Below are 15137 nucleotides of genomic sequence, written 5' to 3' on the forward strand. Positions count from 1 at the left end.
AAGGTGGCTCATTCATGGTTCTTGGATCTTAGAGCTGTTTGTTGACAAATAGTCTTGGTTGTTGTTATCTGTGTGGATCTTTCTCTCAGTGGGTTGCTTGAGTGTCCTCATGGCATGACAACTGGTGATCCAAGAGACACCAAAGTGGAAGCTGAAAATGCCTTGAAAGTCACGGTAAACATTTCCACAACATTCTATTGGTCTCACAGGTCAGCCCCATTCAGTGCTGGAGAGAATCCCCAAGGGTGTGAATGCTAGGAAGTGAGAATCATCGTGGGCCATGTTGAAGGCTGATGGCCACGAACACAAACACATAGCACATGGAGGGTAATGTTATTTACTGGAAGAAAGTGTGGAGTTCAATACAGACATCAGAAAAATGTAGTTAGTTCCAACTCTTGGGATATACAAAATCACATTTATTTATGACGAATTCAGATTGGAACAATTTTTTTTTTTGAAACTCAAAATTTCGAAAATAATAGGAACAATAGTGATTGAATAGTTTAATATTCTATATGCTATACCTTTTTCATATCATCACAGTGATTTTCAGGTAGGTATTACAATTGTATTCATTTTATAGTTGAGGAACCTGAGATAAAGAGAAGTCTGGTAATCAACCAGATGACTAATGGAGAGCCAGAAAACAAATTCAGGCTATATAACCCCAGCCTTTGCCATGGACTTTTACTAAAGAGTTCCCTATTTCAAATTTCTGAATATTTGTATCATAAATATTATTGTAGCATTTTGCAGGAAGGGGTATTATATTTCTATTTAATATTTCTGAATTTTGTTGCCTAGAAAAGTTTTGATGTATAACTAGCACTGTTTTAACCATTTTTCTTTTGATTAGAAACTGACACTAAAGCTTTGGCAAAAGAAAGACAAAAAAAGGACAATCACAACCTCAGTGAGTAGTTTTTCTTTTTTTCCCAAACAAAATTAATTCAAAAGGAAATGCATGGAGATTAAAGTGTATGGGCTTTCATTATCACTGTACAAGTACTTGAAGTCAGATGACCAAAATTAATTGTATACAGTCACAGATGAGCTATTTTGGGAAATGGGAACCATGTGAACTCTCAAAAAAAAAAGTACATATTTTCACAAAGTGAAACCTCCCAAATTCTCTCCTTGATCATTTATTCTCAAGGAGGCTGCGGGGCTCAAAATAAATGCATTTGGTTACATTGGCACTGTGCTGTTACTCATTGACTCAAAGATTTAAAAAAGAGAGAAAATGACTTTAGAAAATGTAGACCATTTAAATATCAGAAGCACAAGTTCAGATTCTCATTTTTCTGTGTCAATTTGCTCCTTCCTTCCTAATGATATGTTATCTGAAAGGTATTGCTTATGTGGTAATGCTGAATTCCACCTCTGGGAAAAAAAGAACTCTCATGCCTTCCTCAGGGTCAATTTGACTCTGATAACGAGTCACATGAGATGGAGAAATTCGGGTGAAAGAAGTAGATTAGCAGTAAGGCCAAGCTTTAGTGTGCTTGGTCATGTCTAAAGTGCTTAACTGTCTCAAGTGAGCTTGATCAATTCAGTGTGAAGTCAAATCAAAAACTGAGAAAAGAGTAAAACTGAACAAAAATAAATAAAAACATAAAGCCCTACAATGCAATTTCTTTACTTGCAATTAGTTGAAATTGATTCTCCACGTATCTATGAAACCTACATCTTTGCAGAATGCATTTACTGCATCCCAAGGTGATAGTTAGCTGATGGTGGGACTGTGGGGAAGAAGCTGACACATGGTTAGAGCTGTCCTCAGGGAACTGATCTAACTCCCAAAACCCTTAGTAGGAGAGGGACAAGGTGACTATGAGTGGGGAGAGCTAATGGCTGTAGGGGAAATTAGTACATTGAAGAACTATGGAGTTCTCTCATAGTAAACCTGTTAATGATTATTGTCCTTGCTTTTCCCTTTATCTCCTGTATGTCTGCAATTTATGTGACAGGTCATTTAATATAGAGTATGGTAGGTATCTGGTACGTGCCTTATCAAAGTGTTCTCTAATCTGAATTCTCTTACTAATTCACCTTGCTTTTGAGGGAAAAAAATCAATGTTAAAAAATTAATACCATATATGTTAAATAAAATGGATCTAGATCAACTTTTAAAAATGATAAAACTAATGGGATTGTGGCACAAGTACAGAGGTCCCATTTACCAGAGATCTAAATATATAAAAGGTATAAATCAAGCAGGAAAGTGCTAAATTCAGTATGTTTCCTGAAAGACGAGGAGTGAATTTGGAATTTTCAGGTTGTTGGAGTCTGGTGTGGGAATGTCATTGCAGGGCAGTGCCAGCCCTTAGCTTGCAGCTCACTCCACTTCCTTTCCCACCCTCTATTCCATTCTGTGCCGCAAATGGCTTCAAATGTGTGTGAACACCCCACCCTGTGCATTCAAGTTCTATACACACCCTAAACATTTTGACCACATCCTGAACGTGGGGGGTCAATACGCAGGTGCCATTTTCCAAGAGGCTAGACCCAGGGATATGATCTATACAGACTTGTAAGAGGACCAGGGAAGTAGAGAGGAAATTTCTGGTGCAAATTACCCAGAGCGCAGTTTAGAAGGATTCCCTTGGTCTTGTGGCTGTCTGGTTTAGTGGGGAGAGGTGGAGCCCGGGCAGGAATGAGTGTGTCCTCTAAGTATGGGTTGGAGAGGGGCCTCTTTTGTCTGCATCTGGGGACAGGATTGAGTGAATATGTCAAGAGTGAAGCCACAAGCATGAAATAATTTAGTAATTTCTTAAAACATGACTCTTTTACAAATGAACAGCATTGAGAAACCAAAGATATAATTAGCCATTTAAAAATTGATACATATAATCAAATAAGAGTAGAGAAGTAGCATGTTTAAAAGTCTGATTTATAATAGAAGGAAAACATGTGAAAATAGAATTATTAACAAATTCTAACTGTAAAATAAAAACAAATATGTATTTCTATCAGCTTTACCTTTATTTATTTTTTTCTTTAGTGTTTTTATGTGGTATCATTCCTGATGTTTGAATCACTTGCACAGAAGAAACAGGATTGATACAGAGGGAAACTAAACCCTCGCAAGGATCAATTATTTTCTAATTTTAAAAGAAATCCCATGTTCTCTATCTGAAGACTAAATCCATTCATATAATTTGCTTCATGGAGTAGGTTCACCAAGCAATGGATGTTCTTTGATGACTTCCATTATTTCCAGTTGTATATTTTCCTTCTCAAGTAGATACTCTTCAAGTATTTTGATAATAGGAATATACAGTAAATGCTCATAATTAAAATGAGACTCATGTCTGGTATTTATGAAACTGTATATAAAAAAAATTGCCCCAAGTAATGAATGTATGGAAATGAAAATAAAGGAAATAGTCTCTGGGTAAGAGCCTATATCAGCCTGGTGTAATAGGCATGCCTGTAATCCCAGCGGCTTGGGAGACTGAGGCAGGAGGATCCCTAGTTCAAAGCCAGCCTCAGCAAAAGCAAGGTACTAAGCAACTCAGTGAGACACTGTCTCTAAATATACAAAATAGGGCTGGGGATGTGGCTCAGTGGCTGAGTACCCCTGAGTTCAATCGCTTGTACCCTCTCCCCATCACTCCCTGCTCCCGCAACAAAAGAGCCTATATCAGTAGTTCTCAAATCGTGGGCCTTCTACAGACAGCATCGGCATCACCTGAGAACTCATCAGAAATGGATATTCTTGAACCCCCCTCCAGGTCTAATAAAAGTAGAATCTGAGTATGGTGTAAAAATCCATTTTAAAATTCCTCCAGGTATGTCTGATGTTTGCCAATATTTGAAAAAAATTATTGATCTTATATGTTGTTAAAAACTTTAATTGGAAAATAAATTGATAGTCTAATCAATATACATTTATTTAGCACTTCTTACATAGGCCAAATTCTCTAGAGATACAAAAATGAGGAAGAGATGACCCTCCATCAAGGTAGTCTTGGTTAGCTGTGCATACACACCTATGATGTGCTAAACATTGAGGAGAACAGGTGGGAAGGGTAAAGTATGGTGCAAACCCTCAAAAGATCACAACCTTGATGGTCCGATAAAATATGTGTGTGTAAAATAACAAAGGATAGACACATATGTGATAAATATAGCAATGAAAAATATTGTTTTAAGACAAAAAAGTTTTTAAAATATTGTAAATCATATATATTCAATACTAATATTGTAACAGAATAAGATCCATTTGAATTCCTACTTATTATTGAGAAGTGCTATCTCTTGACTAAATGGCAATATTTTTGCCCACTGTTTTTAAAAGATTATTAAGAAAGTTTACAGCTGACCAAAAATGAACTGTGTTTTAATGAGAATAATCAATAATATTTCTTCTTTAATAGTTGAAAGAAGAAGAAGGTATAATATTAATTACCGAATCAAGGAGCTTGGCACACTTATTCCAAAGTCTAATGATCCGTGAGTTTGAAATCATTTCTATAATAATGTTATGGTTTCAATGCCCCCCAGAACGGGTGGGAGGGGATAGGGGAGGACAGAAGCAATGATTAGGAAACTTAGCAGCTTACGGCAAAGCTAAGGCCGAAAGTCCTCCATTGTAATATATCTAGTCTGCAGTGGTAATTATTAAGCATCAACTCTGTTCCCAGAGTTGTCCTTCTGAGCATAGGAAATAAGTTAATTATTTCTCCTCAGTTCATATTAGGTTTCTCAGTATAATAACACTGGCAGATTTAGTGGTCTGAAGAGCTATTTATGATGCTGACTGGGATACTGAGTTTATGGTTATAGTATCTTTTACAACTTAGGATTTATGTGTACCTAATAATGTAATTGTTGGATTCTTCAGAGGTCTTCAATTAGTGGAGACACAAAAGTAAAAATTGGAGTTATAAAAACCTGTCGATTGATGCCGACCAGGTTTTTGTGGCAAACACACAGAATCAAATACATTGTTTGTTGTTGCAAGTCTCAAGATATAATTAATCAAACTGTTGAGTTAGAATGTTGAATGTTTATACAAAAACATAAAAACATGGTTTCCATAATTAACAGTGATTTGAAAATGACCTCTGCAAATGCTGGCATTTTTCCAGAAATAATGATGTTTGATGAAGTGGTATTTGTGAGTTGAATACACTCTTTCCCTAAATCCAGATTTTTTAATTAACAGGGTTAATTGAATAACGTGTGAGGTACATGCCTAAGATGACAATAAATTGTACAGACATTTCCATAGCTTTTCCTTGTGGCAACTCCTGCCACAATGGACACATTCGTGTTACCTGATTTGGCCCTAATAGTTTTCAAGTTTGACACCTACTCCCCCCCCTCCAGAAATGTATGTTCTTCAAAGAAAACTATATTACAAAAACCAAAAGACCAATATCAATATTCTTTCTTTAGTCCTGCCTTTATGGAAGTTTATGGAGTACAGAAGTAATTTTTTAAAATTTTTTTGATATTTTTAAATTCTAATCTGTTTGAAATCTTGGGGAGAGCGGCAAAATCCCTGTTATATGCAAGAACAACTTCAAAATTTTAAAGAAAAAACATCTCATACATTCAAATGGCTTTAGAGTGAAAGTTTGAAAACTTAGTAAATGACATCAAATACAAATTGAAGAAAGACTCAATAGGTGTTCCCATCACCATTTTGAAGGTTCAATTCTAGGTCTAATTAAACAATACTTTAAACTTCAAAGTTGGATAGGGTCATAGTTTTCATTCTTTTCTTCCTCCTTCTTCAATTTTTGTCTTCCCATGAGAAGAAATGAAACAAAACTAAGGATCCAGAAGACTCCTGCCATTGCTTGGAGTTTTGTTTCATGAGATTGCACATTGCTCAGTTAGATACTGTCTCAGTTTAATGCTGAAAGTAACCTGTCATCACACCTATCCCACCATGAGATAAATCCCAGTGAGCAGAATGTCCCAATAGCTACTTTGGTTCTTGAAAACTGATAAAGCATTTCCAAACTTGAGAGACCCTGACAATAGTTTTGTGTATTTCACTGAAGATGATCACCCAGACCCCAATAGACATTCTCACTTGGTGAAAGAAAAATGGATCTTCCTTTAGTTCATTACTGCTAATGACATTGTCCCTTAATCTGGACTCCCGATGAGACCCACTCTAATCAGATCTGTCATAAGCTATATTTTCCCACTTTGGACTCTTAATAAATACAACATAATTCACATAGATCACATAAACCAAAAATAGGTGCATGTAAAACAAAAACATTTGGAAAATATAAAATTTATTTACACTTACTTTACATTGTATTCAAAACATCTCATGATGCTAATTTGAAAATTCATCAAAGTTTTTTAGGCATTCTTCTTTAACAACTAGTTTGATTTTATTCTCAGCACATTTCAGTTCTCATTCATACAGAATTGCACTTATGTATATGTGCTTTCAGGCATTAAAATGAGACTGTTCTACAGTTCCATGTTTAAAATTTCTCCTATATTAAAAATGTTTTGATAAAACATTTCCTATGCAATAGCTCAAAAGATTATCCAGTAATTTTTAACTACATTTTCTCATCTTAAATTTATTTTAAAATAGCTATCTTTATCCAGCTTTTTAAAAAAAGGCTTAATGCTGTTTGTGCAGAAAAAATGGCCAAATGGTTTTAGAAAGTTTGCCCTATTGCACAGTGATGTTACTAAACTCAGACGTGTTTCACAATCTCTGAGGATCAGCATTCAGGGGAGACTTTATTTATTTTTTTCTTAGAAACACAAATAGCCTTATTAGGAAGAAGGTTAAAAGATTGGTACATTTGAAATGATCTTTAAAAATTTAGGCTTAAGTCGTTGGTAATGTACATTTCCTAGTTCATTAATGCAGAAATACTGCACATAGATTTTAATCTTGGAGTTAATAATAAAAGCAATTTTCACTAAAAATATAAAAACTGTAATGGTAGAATCATGATATTGCATTTAGCTCTCCCACAAAAAGTCACTTTATTACTTTCTTTTGACACTTATTTTCATTCTGGGATTAATTTTACTATATAAGGGCTTCTTAACTATTCTATTAAAATTTCTATTCAGAAGCAATAATATCTAAGAGTGAATAATAGTCATGTAAATCATTATTTCATATTAATGTAAAAGATTTTGTAAGTTCTTATGAATTCTGCTGACATGCACAATTGTGAAAAGGTTATCTCTCCGTTCTACAGTGATATGCGCTGGAACAAAGGAACCATCCTAAAAGCATCAGTGGAGTACATCAAGTGGCTACAAAAAGAACAACAAAGAGCCCGGGAGTTAGAACACAGACAGAAGAAATTAGAGCAGGCTAACAGGCGACTTCTACTCCGGATTCAGGTTTTTATAAGAATGAGGCCAGGAACTGTGCAGCTAACACATGACTAACTTGTCATCTGTTTTATTCACTGGTGTCATTTATTCTTTTTTCTTATTAACGGTTATTTTTCCTACTGAAAGATCATTTTATTGCCTTTTAGAAGTTCATGAACCGGTTTCTTTCAATTTAGGTTTTGATTACAAATTCAGGATCAAGATGACCTAAAATATGCATACAATGAATGACAACAACTAATCACAAAATGCAGAAAATAGAAGTCATTTCATAACTACACAGTATTATTTCACCAAAAAAAACCCAAGTAGAACATTTGTTTCTCTGGATAATATTAGACACTAAATTCTCCCCTCCCCCTTGCCTTTCTTTAGTAACATGGCTATAGATTTCATTGCCACAGAGCATATTGTCACATTACATTATCAGTTTATGTCATCTGTTCATGTGACCCAAAATACCCAAATATGGGCTTTCATAACTCTCTCTTTTTAATATGAGCATGCTTGTATCCAGGTAGAGCATTTACTCTGTTTCCATGAGATGGTCCTGAATTATGGTGAGAAATTAATCAGAGAGAATAAATGGAAGGTTTGCTACTATTTCCAAATGGCTATATTGTAGTCTGAGTCACTAAGGGACCATAATTTGTCATGAATTCCTTTACAGAACAATGAGAGAAGGATTTTTTTAAAATCTGAGTCATTTTCTAGGGTTAATTTTCAAGCATCAGAAATGTATCACATTTTTTATTTGGGAAAAAGCACGTGTAATTTATATTACTCTTTTTAAAGCTAGTAAATATTTTTGTTTCATTTCTGGTTTATTTGCTAGCATTGTGTCCATTTTAAAGGGATTTTAAATGATTTTTGTTTGAAATTGCAGGAACTAGAAATACAGGCTCGAGCTCATGGTCTGCCAACCCTGGCTTCACATGGCACCGTTGATTTAGGTGCCCACGTCACCAAACAGCAGTCCCATCCTGAGCAGAATTCAGTAGACTATTGCCAACAACTGACTCTGTCTCAGGGGCCAAGCCCTGAGCTCTGTGATCAAGCTATGGCCTTTTCTGATCCTTTGTCACACTTCACAGATTTATCATTTAGTGCCGCTTTGAAAGAGGAACAAAGATTGGATGACATGCTACTGGACGACACAATATCCCCCTTTGGAACAGATCCTCTGCTATCCGCTGCTTCCCCTGCAGTTTCCAAAGCAAGCAGTAGGAGAAGTAGCTTTAGCTCAGAGGATGGTGATGAGTTATAAGAAATAAACATGCTCAATTCATCAACTGGAAAAAAACTGTGTGCTGGTGCTATGCAGTTATGTTCTGTGTATTGCTTTGGCTTAATTTTTCTGATAGGCATTTGTTACCAATGAAAAGTTGATTAGAAGCAACAGAAGAATTCACAGGAAGTAAACACATGGTGTTGAAGAATTATTCAGGGCTAAATAATTTTCTTACTTTTCTAAAGAGTCTAGTTAAATTTTGTTTTCCTAGAAAGAGGCGCATCATAAGAAATAGCTCTGTGTTGATGTGTAGTATTGGAACTAACAACTTGTGAAGAGTAAACTGACTGAAATATACAACACTTCTCGGCTATTCACTTCCTTGTCTGCTATTCATGTATTACAGCATCAGTTTCCAAGAATCAAGATCAACAAGTCCCATGGTCGTGGTTTCTTTCTATGTTGTTTAAAGTACAAACCTTATAGGGGAAATAAGTATAAAATAGATTAACTGAAAAGTGAATCTATAATAAATATGAGAATTTTCCACAATAAACTATAGGAAATTTATAAAAACATTGGTTATCAAAATTAGATCCTAATTTCCTAGTCAGTTCAATTATATGAAATCCAAAAGCATTCTTGTATATTTATGTCTCCATGGTCTGTTCAGAAAAATGAATGAATTGAATAACTTTCCTCTGAAACATGGTCTAGAATTTTATCATTTCACACAGACACCCCCACAAATGCACAATACAAATAGTACATATTCTTTTATTTTCATTCATTTTTCTGATTATCTAATTTGGGATTAGAAATCACATTTCAAATTCTGTTTTCTTCTTTGAGAGAGATTAAATAATCAATTTCAGTAAATAAAAAATAAAAAGTACCCCTACTAGGAAATTTTGTGAGGTATGTAAAATTTATCATCATGTCCAATGTTGGATATAGATTAATTTTTGATACAGTTTTTGCTCTAAATTGAAAAAATATTGAAAATTGTATTGGTACCTAATAAAATAATTAACAAAACAGAAATGATATCTTATTACATTCAGTTCTGAGTGGAGGATAGAGTTCTAATTCCCTTAAATAGAGTGCCCTATGATCTTTGGTTGCTTTGTTACCATTTATTACACATATTTGTATTTACCCAATACTTGAGTCATTTTATTTCTTGAGCTTGGTTTAGGTTTTGATATTGTGTAACCAAGCAAGTTGTGCTATGCTGAATCTCTATGTGTGATCATCCAATCAATCATGTGTTAAGGAATTCTTGGAAGTAGATCCTGGGAAAATATTAAACAAATGAGGAAGATGGTTTTACTATTGGGTAGGGAGATTAATAAGACTAAATGAAAGACAACCAAAAAAGATAGAAAATATATAGAATAAAAATCTAAGCATAAGCCGTGACATAGAGACATTCAAAAAATGAAAATGAATGACAATGTGTAGGGAAAACATGGAATTTGACTTCTCTTTTAAAGGCATACGTTGGGTGAAAGGGAGGTAATATAGAGGAATAATATCAACCAAGTGATTAAAAATAAGGATAAATTGGGGAGGTACCTTCTTGAGACATTCATTAGAGGGATCTGGGAATTCTACTAACATGCTTATTGGAGAGTTCTGGAAAATGAAATTGGCAAAAAGTTGTGGAGGTCCTTGAAAACAAAGATGAACGGATAATGTAGTAATGAAAGTTTTTAGTTGAAAGGAGCAACCGAGAATTAAAATATGTGTTGCTAACCTAAGACATAATTTATCACTAATATTAAACTTTGAGATAATTTTTTGTTTCTTTTTTAATTTTTACAGACTGCATTTTGATTCATTGTACACAAATGGGGTACACCATTTCATTTCTATAAATTTTTGAAAGGGTCTTAAGTTGTTTTTTTCACATGGAAAATATGTCATCACAAAATTCAAGATTCTAATGCTGATAAAAGTGGGGGAATATGAAATCCTATAATATAATGATTACCTCGTGCTTGGCTTACATCAATAGCTAATATTTTGAGAATTAAAATAATTTTAATTGGCATAAAAATAAGTATTAATTTCTCAGAACAGTCATTAGAAGCAGGTAGATTAGTTTATATAAAATGGTTGTTGTAAAAGAGAACAATTAGATATACTTTCTCCATAATTTTCAAGAGGATATTAAATATGTACAGCTATATGATGAAGTTCTACTTTATTATCTGAGTTGATAATTTATTCAACTTTGCAAATTATAGAGAAATAAATATGTTTTGGAGTTCATGAAAAACTCACCATTCTAGGTAGAAGCTGGTTTCTGTTCTACTCACTGTTCTCCCTTCCTCACATTCTTAGATGGCTTGCCCTGATGTTGCTGTCACTCTGACATCATTGTCCGTTCAGTTGAAGTTCTACTTGTCCTTGACCCTATTTCATATTTGGTTGACATAAAAACTTGGCACAGGATGGTAGAGCCTGTACACAAGAGATCTGGAGACAGGACTAATATTTGCTGCTCTATTCTAATTATGAGATGTCAGGGAATTGTAAAATGGGTAATGGACTTTTAAAGTCAGAGTAAAGAGCATTACTGTGCCTGTTAATGGAAATAGGCTACAAATGAATTAGACAGTAGTTTTTAAATTTTTGTGTCATGAATCCCTTGAGAATCTTGTGGAATAAGTAGACCAGTTCCCCAGATAAAATGTAGATCTGTATATTGTTCATATAGGATAATAAATTGCATGCTTCAGAAGGCTTTAGGAACCTACTGAATGTCTCCTTGAATCCAAGATAAAAAATTTCTGCATCATTCCTGTCTTCCTAGAGAGCTACTCAACTGTATATCAAGATACAGATGTGTAGTTATTATCACATATAATGAGGATGAAACATACCTGAATATCATTATTGTAATTCTAATGATATTGAAGCTGAATAGGGTGGTAAGTGTGTGCCAAATACTAGATTATTTGCTAATTAATTTGTTAATTTATAAAGTAGTCCACTTTCAAACATCCTCTCCAGTATGTTACATATTTGTGGATCTGTTCTCTATCATTATTAGATGTTGCACACATCCCACTATGACATTGGAAATGATCAAAATATATTTCAAAGTAAAAATAAGGTAAATTCAAAAGTAAATAATTTGAGTATCTAAGAATCAAGAGAGACCTTTAGGAAACTGATAATTATCTAGAATATTATTGTAGAAATGAGACTTCTCATAACAGCAAAAGAGGCAAATGGTTTATCAAGCAATTTGCTCATAATATCAGTTATCACAAGACTCTTAATAATTAACCAGGTCTTGTTCATTCAAAGAATTAATGCATAATTGTAATTAAGATTTTTCTTATTTTAGTAAGATAATAATATTAAATAATTTTTTATCTTAGTTATATTTTCAAGATAATGTCCCATCTAATCTTCTTTCTGTTTACTATAAAATGTTGGCTGCATTTTAGTGTATTCTCATTATACAGCTTTTTCCAATCCCTAAATATTTTGGAAATTTCCTATTAATAGATATATCTGTTTATAATTTTTTCTTTTAGTTTTTCCTCCTGAATTTTTCTGTAAGAATTTTAGGACATATATACCAACCATATTTCCTCAGTTTTCAATCATTTTGATGATCATAGCTTTCTTAATATAGGATAAAAAAATCAACTGAAAATAATTAATAATGAAATGAGTTAGCAACACTGAGAAGTAGCTCCCCCTCCTTTTAAAAATATGTTTTCCCCACTCACATGACTGTACATGAGATACTTAATAGTTCTTATTTTAAAGAAATAGACATAACTCATTTTCTTGATTCATTATGCTCATTTATCTGATGTCAGGGGAGAAGTTTAATTTCACAAATTAAGAGAAGGTATATTTTTCTTCTGTTTGAATTGAGGCATATTGGAATTTTCTTGTACTTCAAGGTATCAGTAAAATATTTTTTGTTTTTCTGGTGTTGTGGGATTTAAATACATAAATGTATTAACTAAATGTTCCAATATATTTTTAATCAATATCTAATATTCATATTGAGGTAAATGTAATTAACAATTATCTATTATATAATCTCAAAATAGAAGAGAGGAATTTGAATGAACTCTCCAAAATTTTCTATAATGCTTCTAGATGGGTATTTACTTTTATTTTGGTATCTGTGATGTTGATAAAATTGGAATCAATTAATCACTTCACTGTTATTAGTATTAGATCAATCACCTAAGTTTCTTGAAAACACCTGAAGGGTGGAATTTTGATTCCATATTGATAATGGCATGCCTGTATATGCTACATGAATCATGTCCTTGCCTCTCCAGTGATCTGAATGCCAATAAGTAGAAGATGCCAATTTGAGTTACTATACACTATGTGTACAGGGATTTCATTGCATTCATTTAATAAATACTAAACACAATGGGCGTGCTGATGATCTAATGTGTCATATGACCCTCCTGCCATCATTATTCATTGATGTACCGGTATTTTAGTTCTTGTATGATTTTTAATTTGATAGCAAGGAAACTATTCAAAAATTGAAAAAAAAATTCCAGATTTCCTGAAAATTGTCTGTGCCACATATTTCCCTGTGAGCTTCATAGAGAATTTGAGTGTATAAGAAATTCTCAGAAAACAGTTATTTTGATTTTTAAAAAACCTTTTCCAGTATCCAATCAATTCAAGGATAAAATACTGCTGCCTACTGCTTTATACATAAAAGGGAACTTTTTATCTTCTTGTAAGGGATTTGTAAGTGTATTGCTATATGATCAAATAATTTCTGTTGTTTTCTGCTGATGAAATCCTCTGTAAAATGTCTCTTTCCTACATTATACAACAGGATTAAAGAATAAAATTAAAGACTTTTGTGTTTGCAGCACTACCTCTTCCATTTCTGCACTACCTTTTGATTTCAAAAATTGTTTTTTCCAGAGAAATAAATTTTGTTTGTATTATTTAAAATGTGTTGTTATATATAACAAATAAAATGTACAAAAGAAAGGGGAGATTATTATTCTTCTGAAAGAATTATAAAATCAGTAACTTACACATTGCATTATTCTTTAAAATATGACTTACTAAAGTTTAAAAGCAAAGTAAGTTCAAGAATCTTGTGTAGCAGCATAGCAGTTGCTTATGGCATGCTAGGCTAAAATTAATTCAGCTATTTAATCTTAATAATAACAATGTAGTTAAAAATCTTTGACTTTAATAGCATTTTATATATATGAATAGCTGAAGTAACAATTCCTATAATTTTAATCTAACATTGGTTAGATCAGGAAAACAATGTTAATGTAATAAGACTGTAGACTTTGTAATTATTGCTATTTTTCATTTTTAATAACAAAGTAATATGTCTTATTTTCTAAGAAAATGAAGAACATTGGTGTATTTTAATACATACATGAATCTTTGTACAAGTACTTTTAAAATGCACCAATATTTTCTTTGCACATATTAAATGAAAGACTATAATTATTAAAGGTTTTAATATACTTTTTCTTTTGCCTCTGTATATAGACTGCACTGGAAAATACTGAGTGTGGGTTAATCATTTGAAAGGATATTTAACAGCCATGAGACTTCACAACTGACAATTGCTTACTACAGAGTCCATGCTGAAAACCATGATCCAATATTTCCCTATTATTGAAAGTAATTGTTACATTCAATATGGTCTCCTGCCATCTGCTTCTTCATGCTGTTATGGCTTTGATTTATGGAAAATATTTATCAGGATGTTGCAAAATTGCTAACAGCCATAATGGTAGCAGGGAAATCACTAAGAAATTCTGAAATACTTTTTAATATATTAGATGTTCCCCAGACAATCCAGGATAAATAGAATACTGTATTTTAATATGTAAAACTTTTAAAACTGCTAATTGGTATTGACTAGACCTATCCCTTGGTAATGAAATTAATAAGAATTTCAGCAGTATTAAGACTTTCTAATATTTTATACTATGTTTATGGATTTCTTTTGTATATTTCTGCTTCATAAATGATGACACAGAACTGCTTACTGAGTTACCTATAAAGAATGATGTTCTATGTCTAAATATAAGCTCATTGGTTTTTTGAAAATTATTTCTACATAAATAGATATTGCAAAAGACTATCAAAGCCAAAAATATTGGTCAATATAATCATTGATCAGATATTGGAAAGAATACCCAATCTAATACAGACAAACTCAAATCAGAATTTTTTAACACTTTAAAGACTGAAAAATGGAAGACTGAATGGATTTTATATTTGATTGGTGTTGTATGCATATGTACATGTATGGTGTGTTTAAAGGAGAGAACATTGAAAAATGTTCTAATCTATGTTGGAAAAGATAATGTACATAAAATGTTATTTTATGTTATTCTTTATTAGATCATACGGGTAAGAAACATTTTAAACTATCGTCAAATCTCTTCTGTCAGGACATGTGCATGCACACACACACAAACACACACACACACACACACACACACACATACACCTTACTTTAAGTCAAAAAGAGGAAGAAAGCTGTAATGCACTTTAATATTTCTTTGCTAAA

General features: G+C 32.9%; 1 protein-coding gene across 10 annotated transcripts in view; it reads left to right on the forward strand.

Annotated features, from left to right (window-relative positions):
* The window catches only part of Tfec (transcription factor EC), a 207153-nt gene extending 193603 nt beyond the window's left edge, over positions 1–13550 (forward strand). For all 10 annotated transcript variants that reach the window (XM_047560781.1, XM_047560784.1, XM_047560780.1 and 7 more), the window contains 4 exons: positions 860–916; positions 4386–4461; positions 7206–7353; positions 8234–13550. In XM_047560781.1, the coding sequence (XP_047416737.1) occupies positions 860–916; positions 4386–4461; positions 7206–7353; positions 8234–8614 (662 nt within the window). In that variant the 3' untranslated portion in view covers positions 8615–13550. The remainder of the gene's footprint in view (positions 1–859; positions 917–4385; positions 4462–7205; positions 7354–8233) is intronic.
* Positions 13551–15137: the final 1587 nt, after the last annotated feature.

Source organism: Sciurus carolinensis, chromosome 8 (assembly GCF_902686445.1).
Source record: "Sciurus carolinensis chromosome 8, mSciCar1.2, whole genome shotgun sequence".
Lineage (NCBI taxonomy): Eukaryota > Metazoa > Chordata > Mammalia > Rodentia > Sciuridae > Sciurus > Sciurus carolinensis.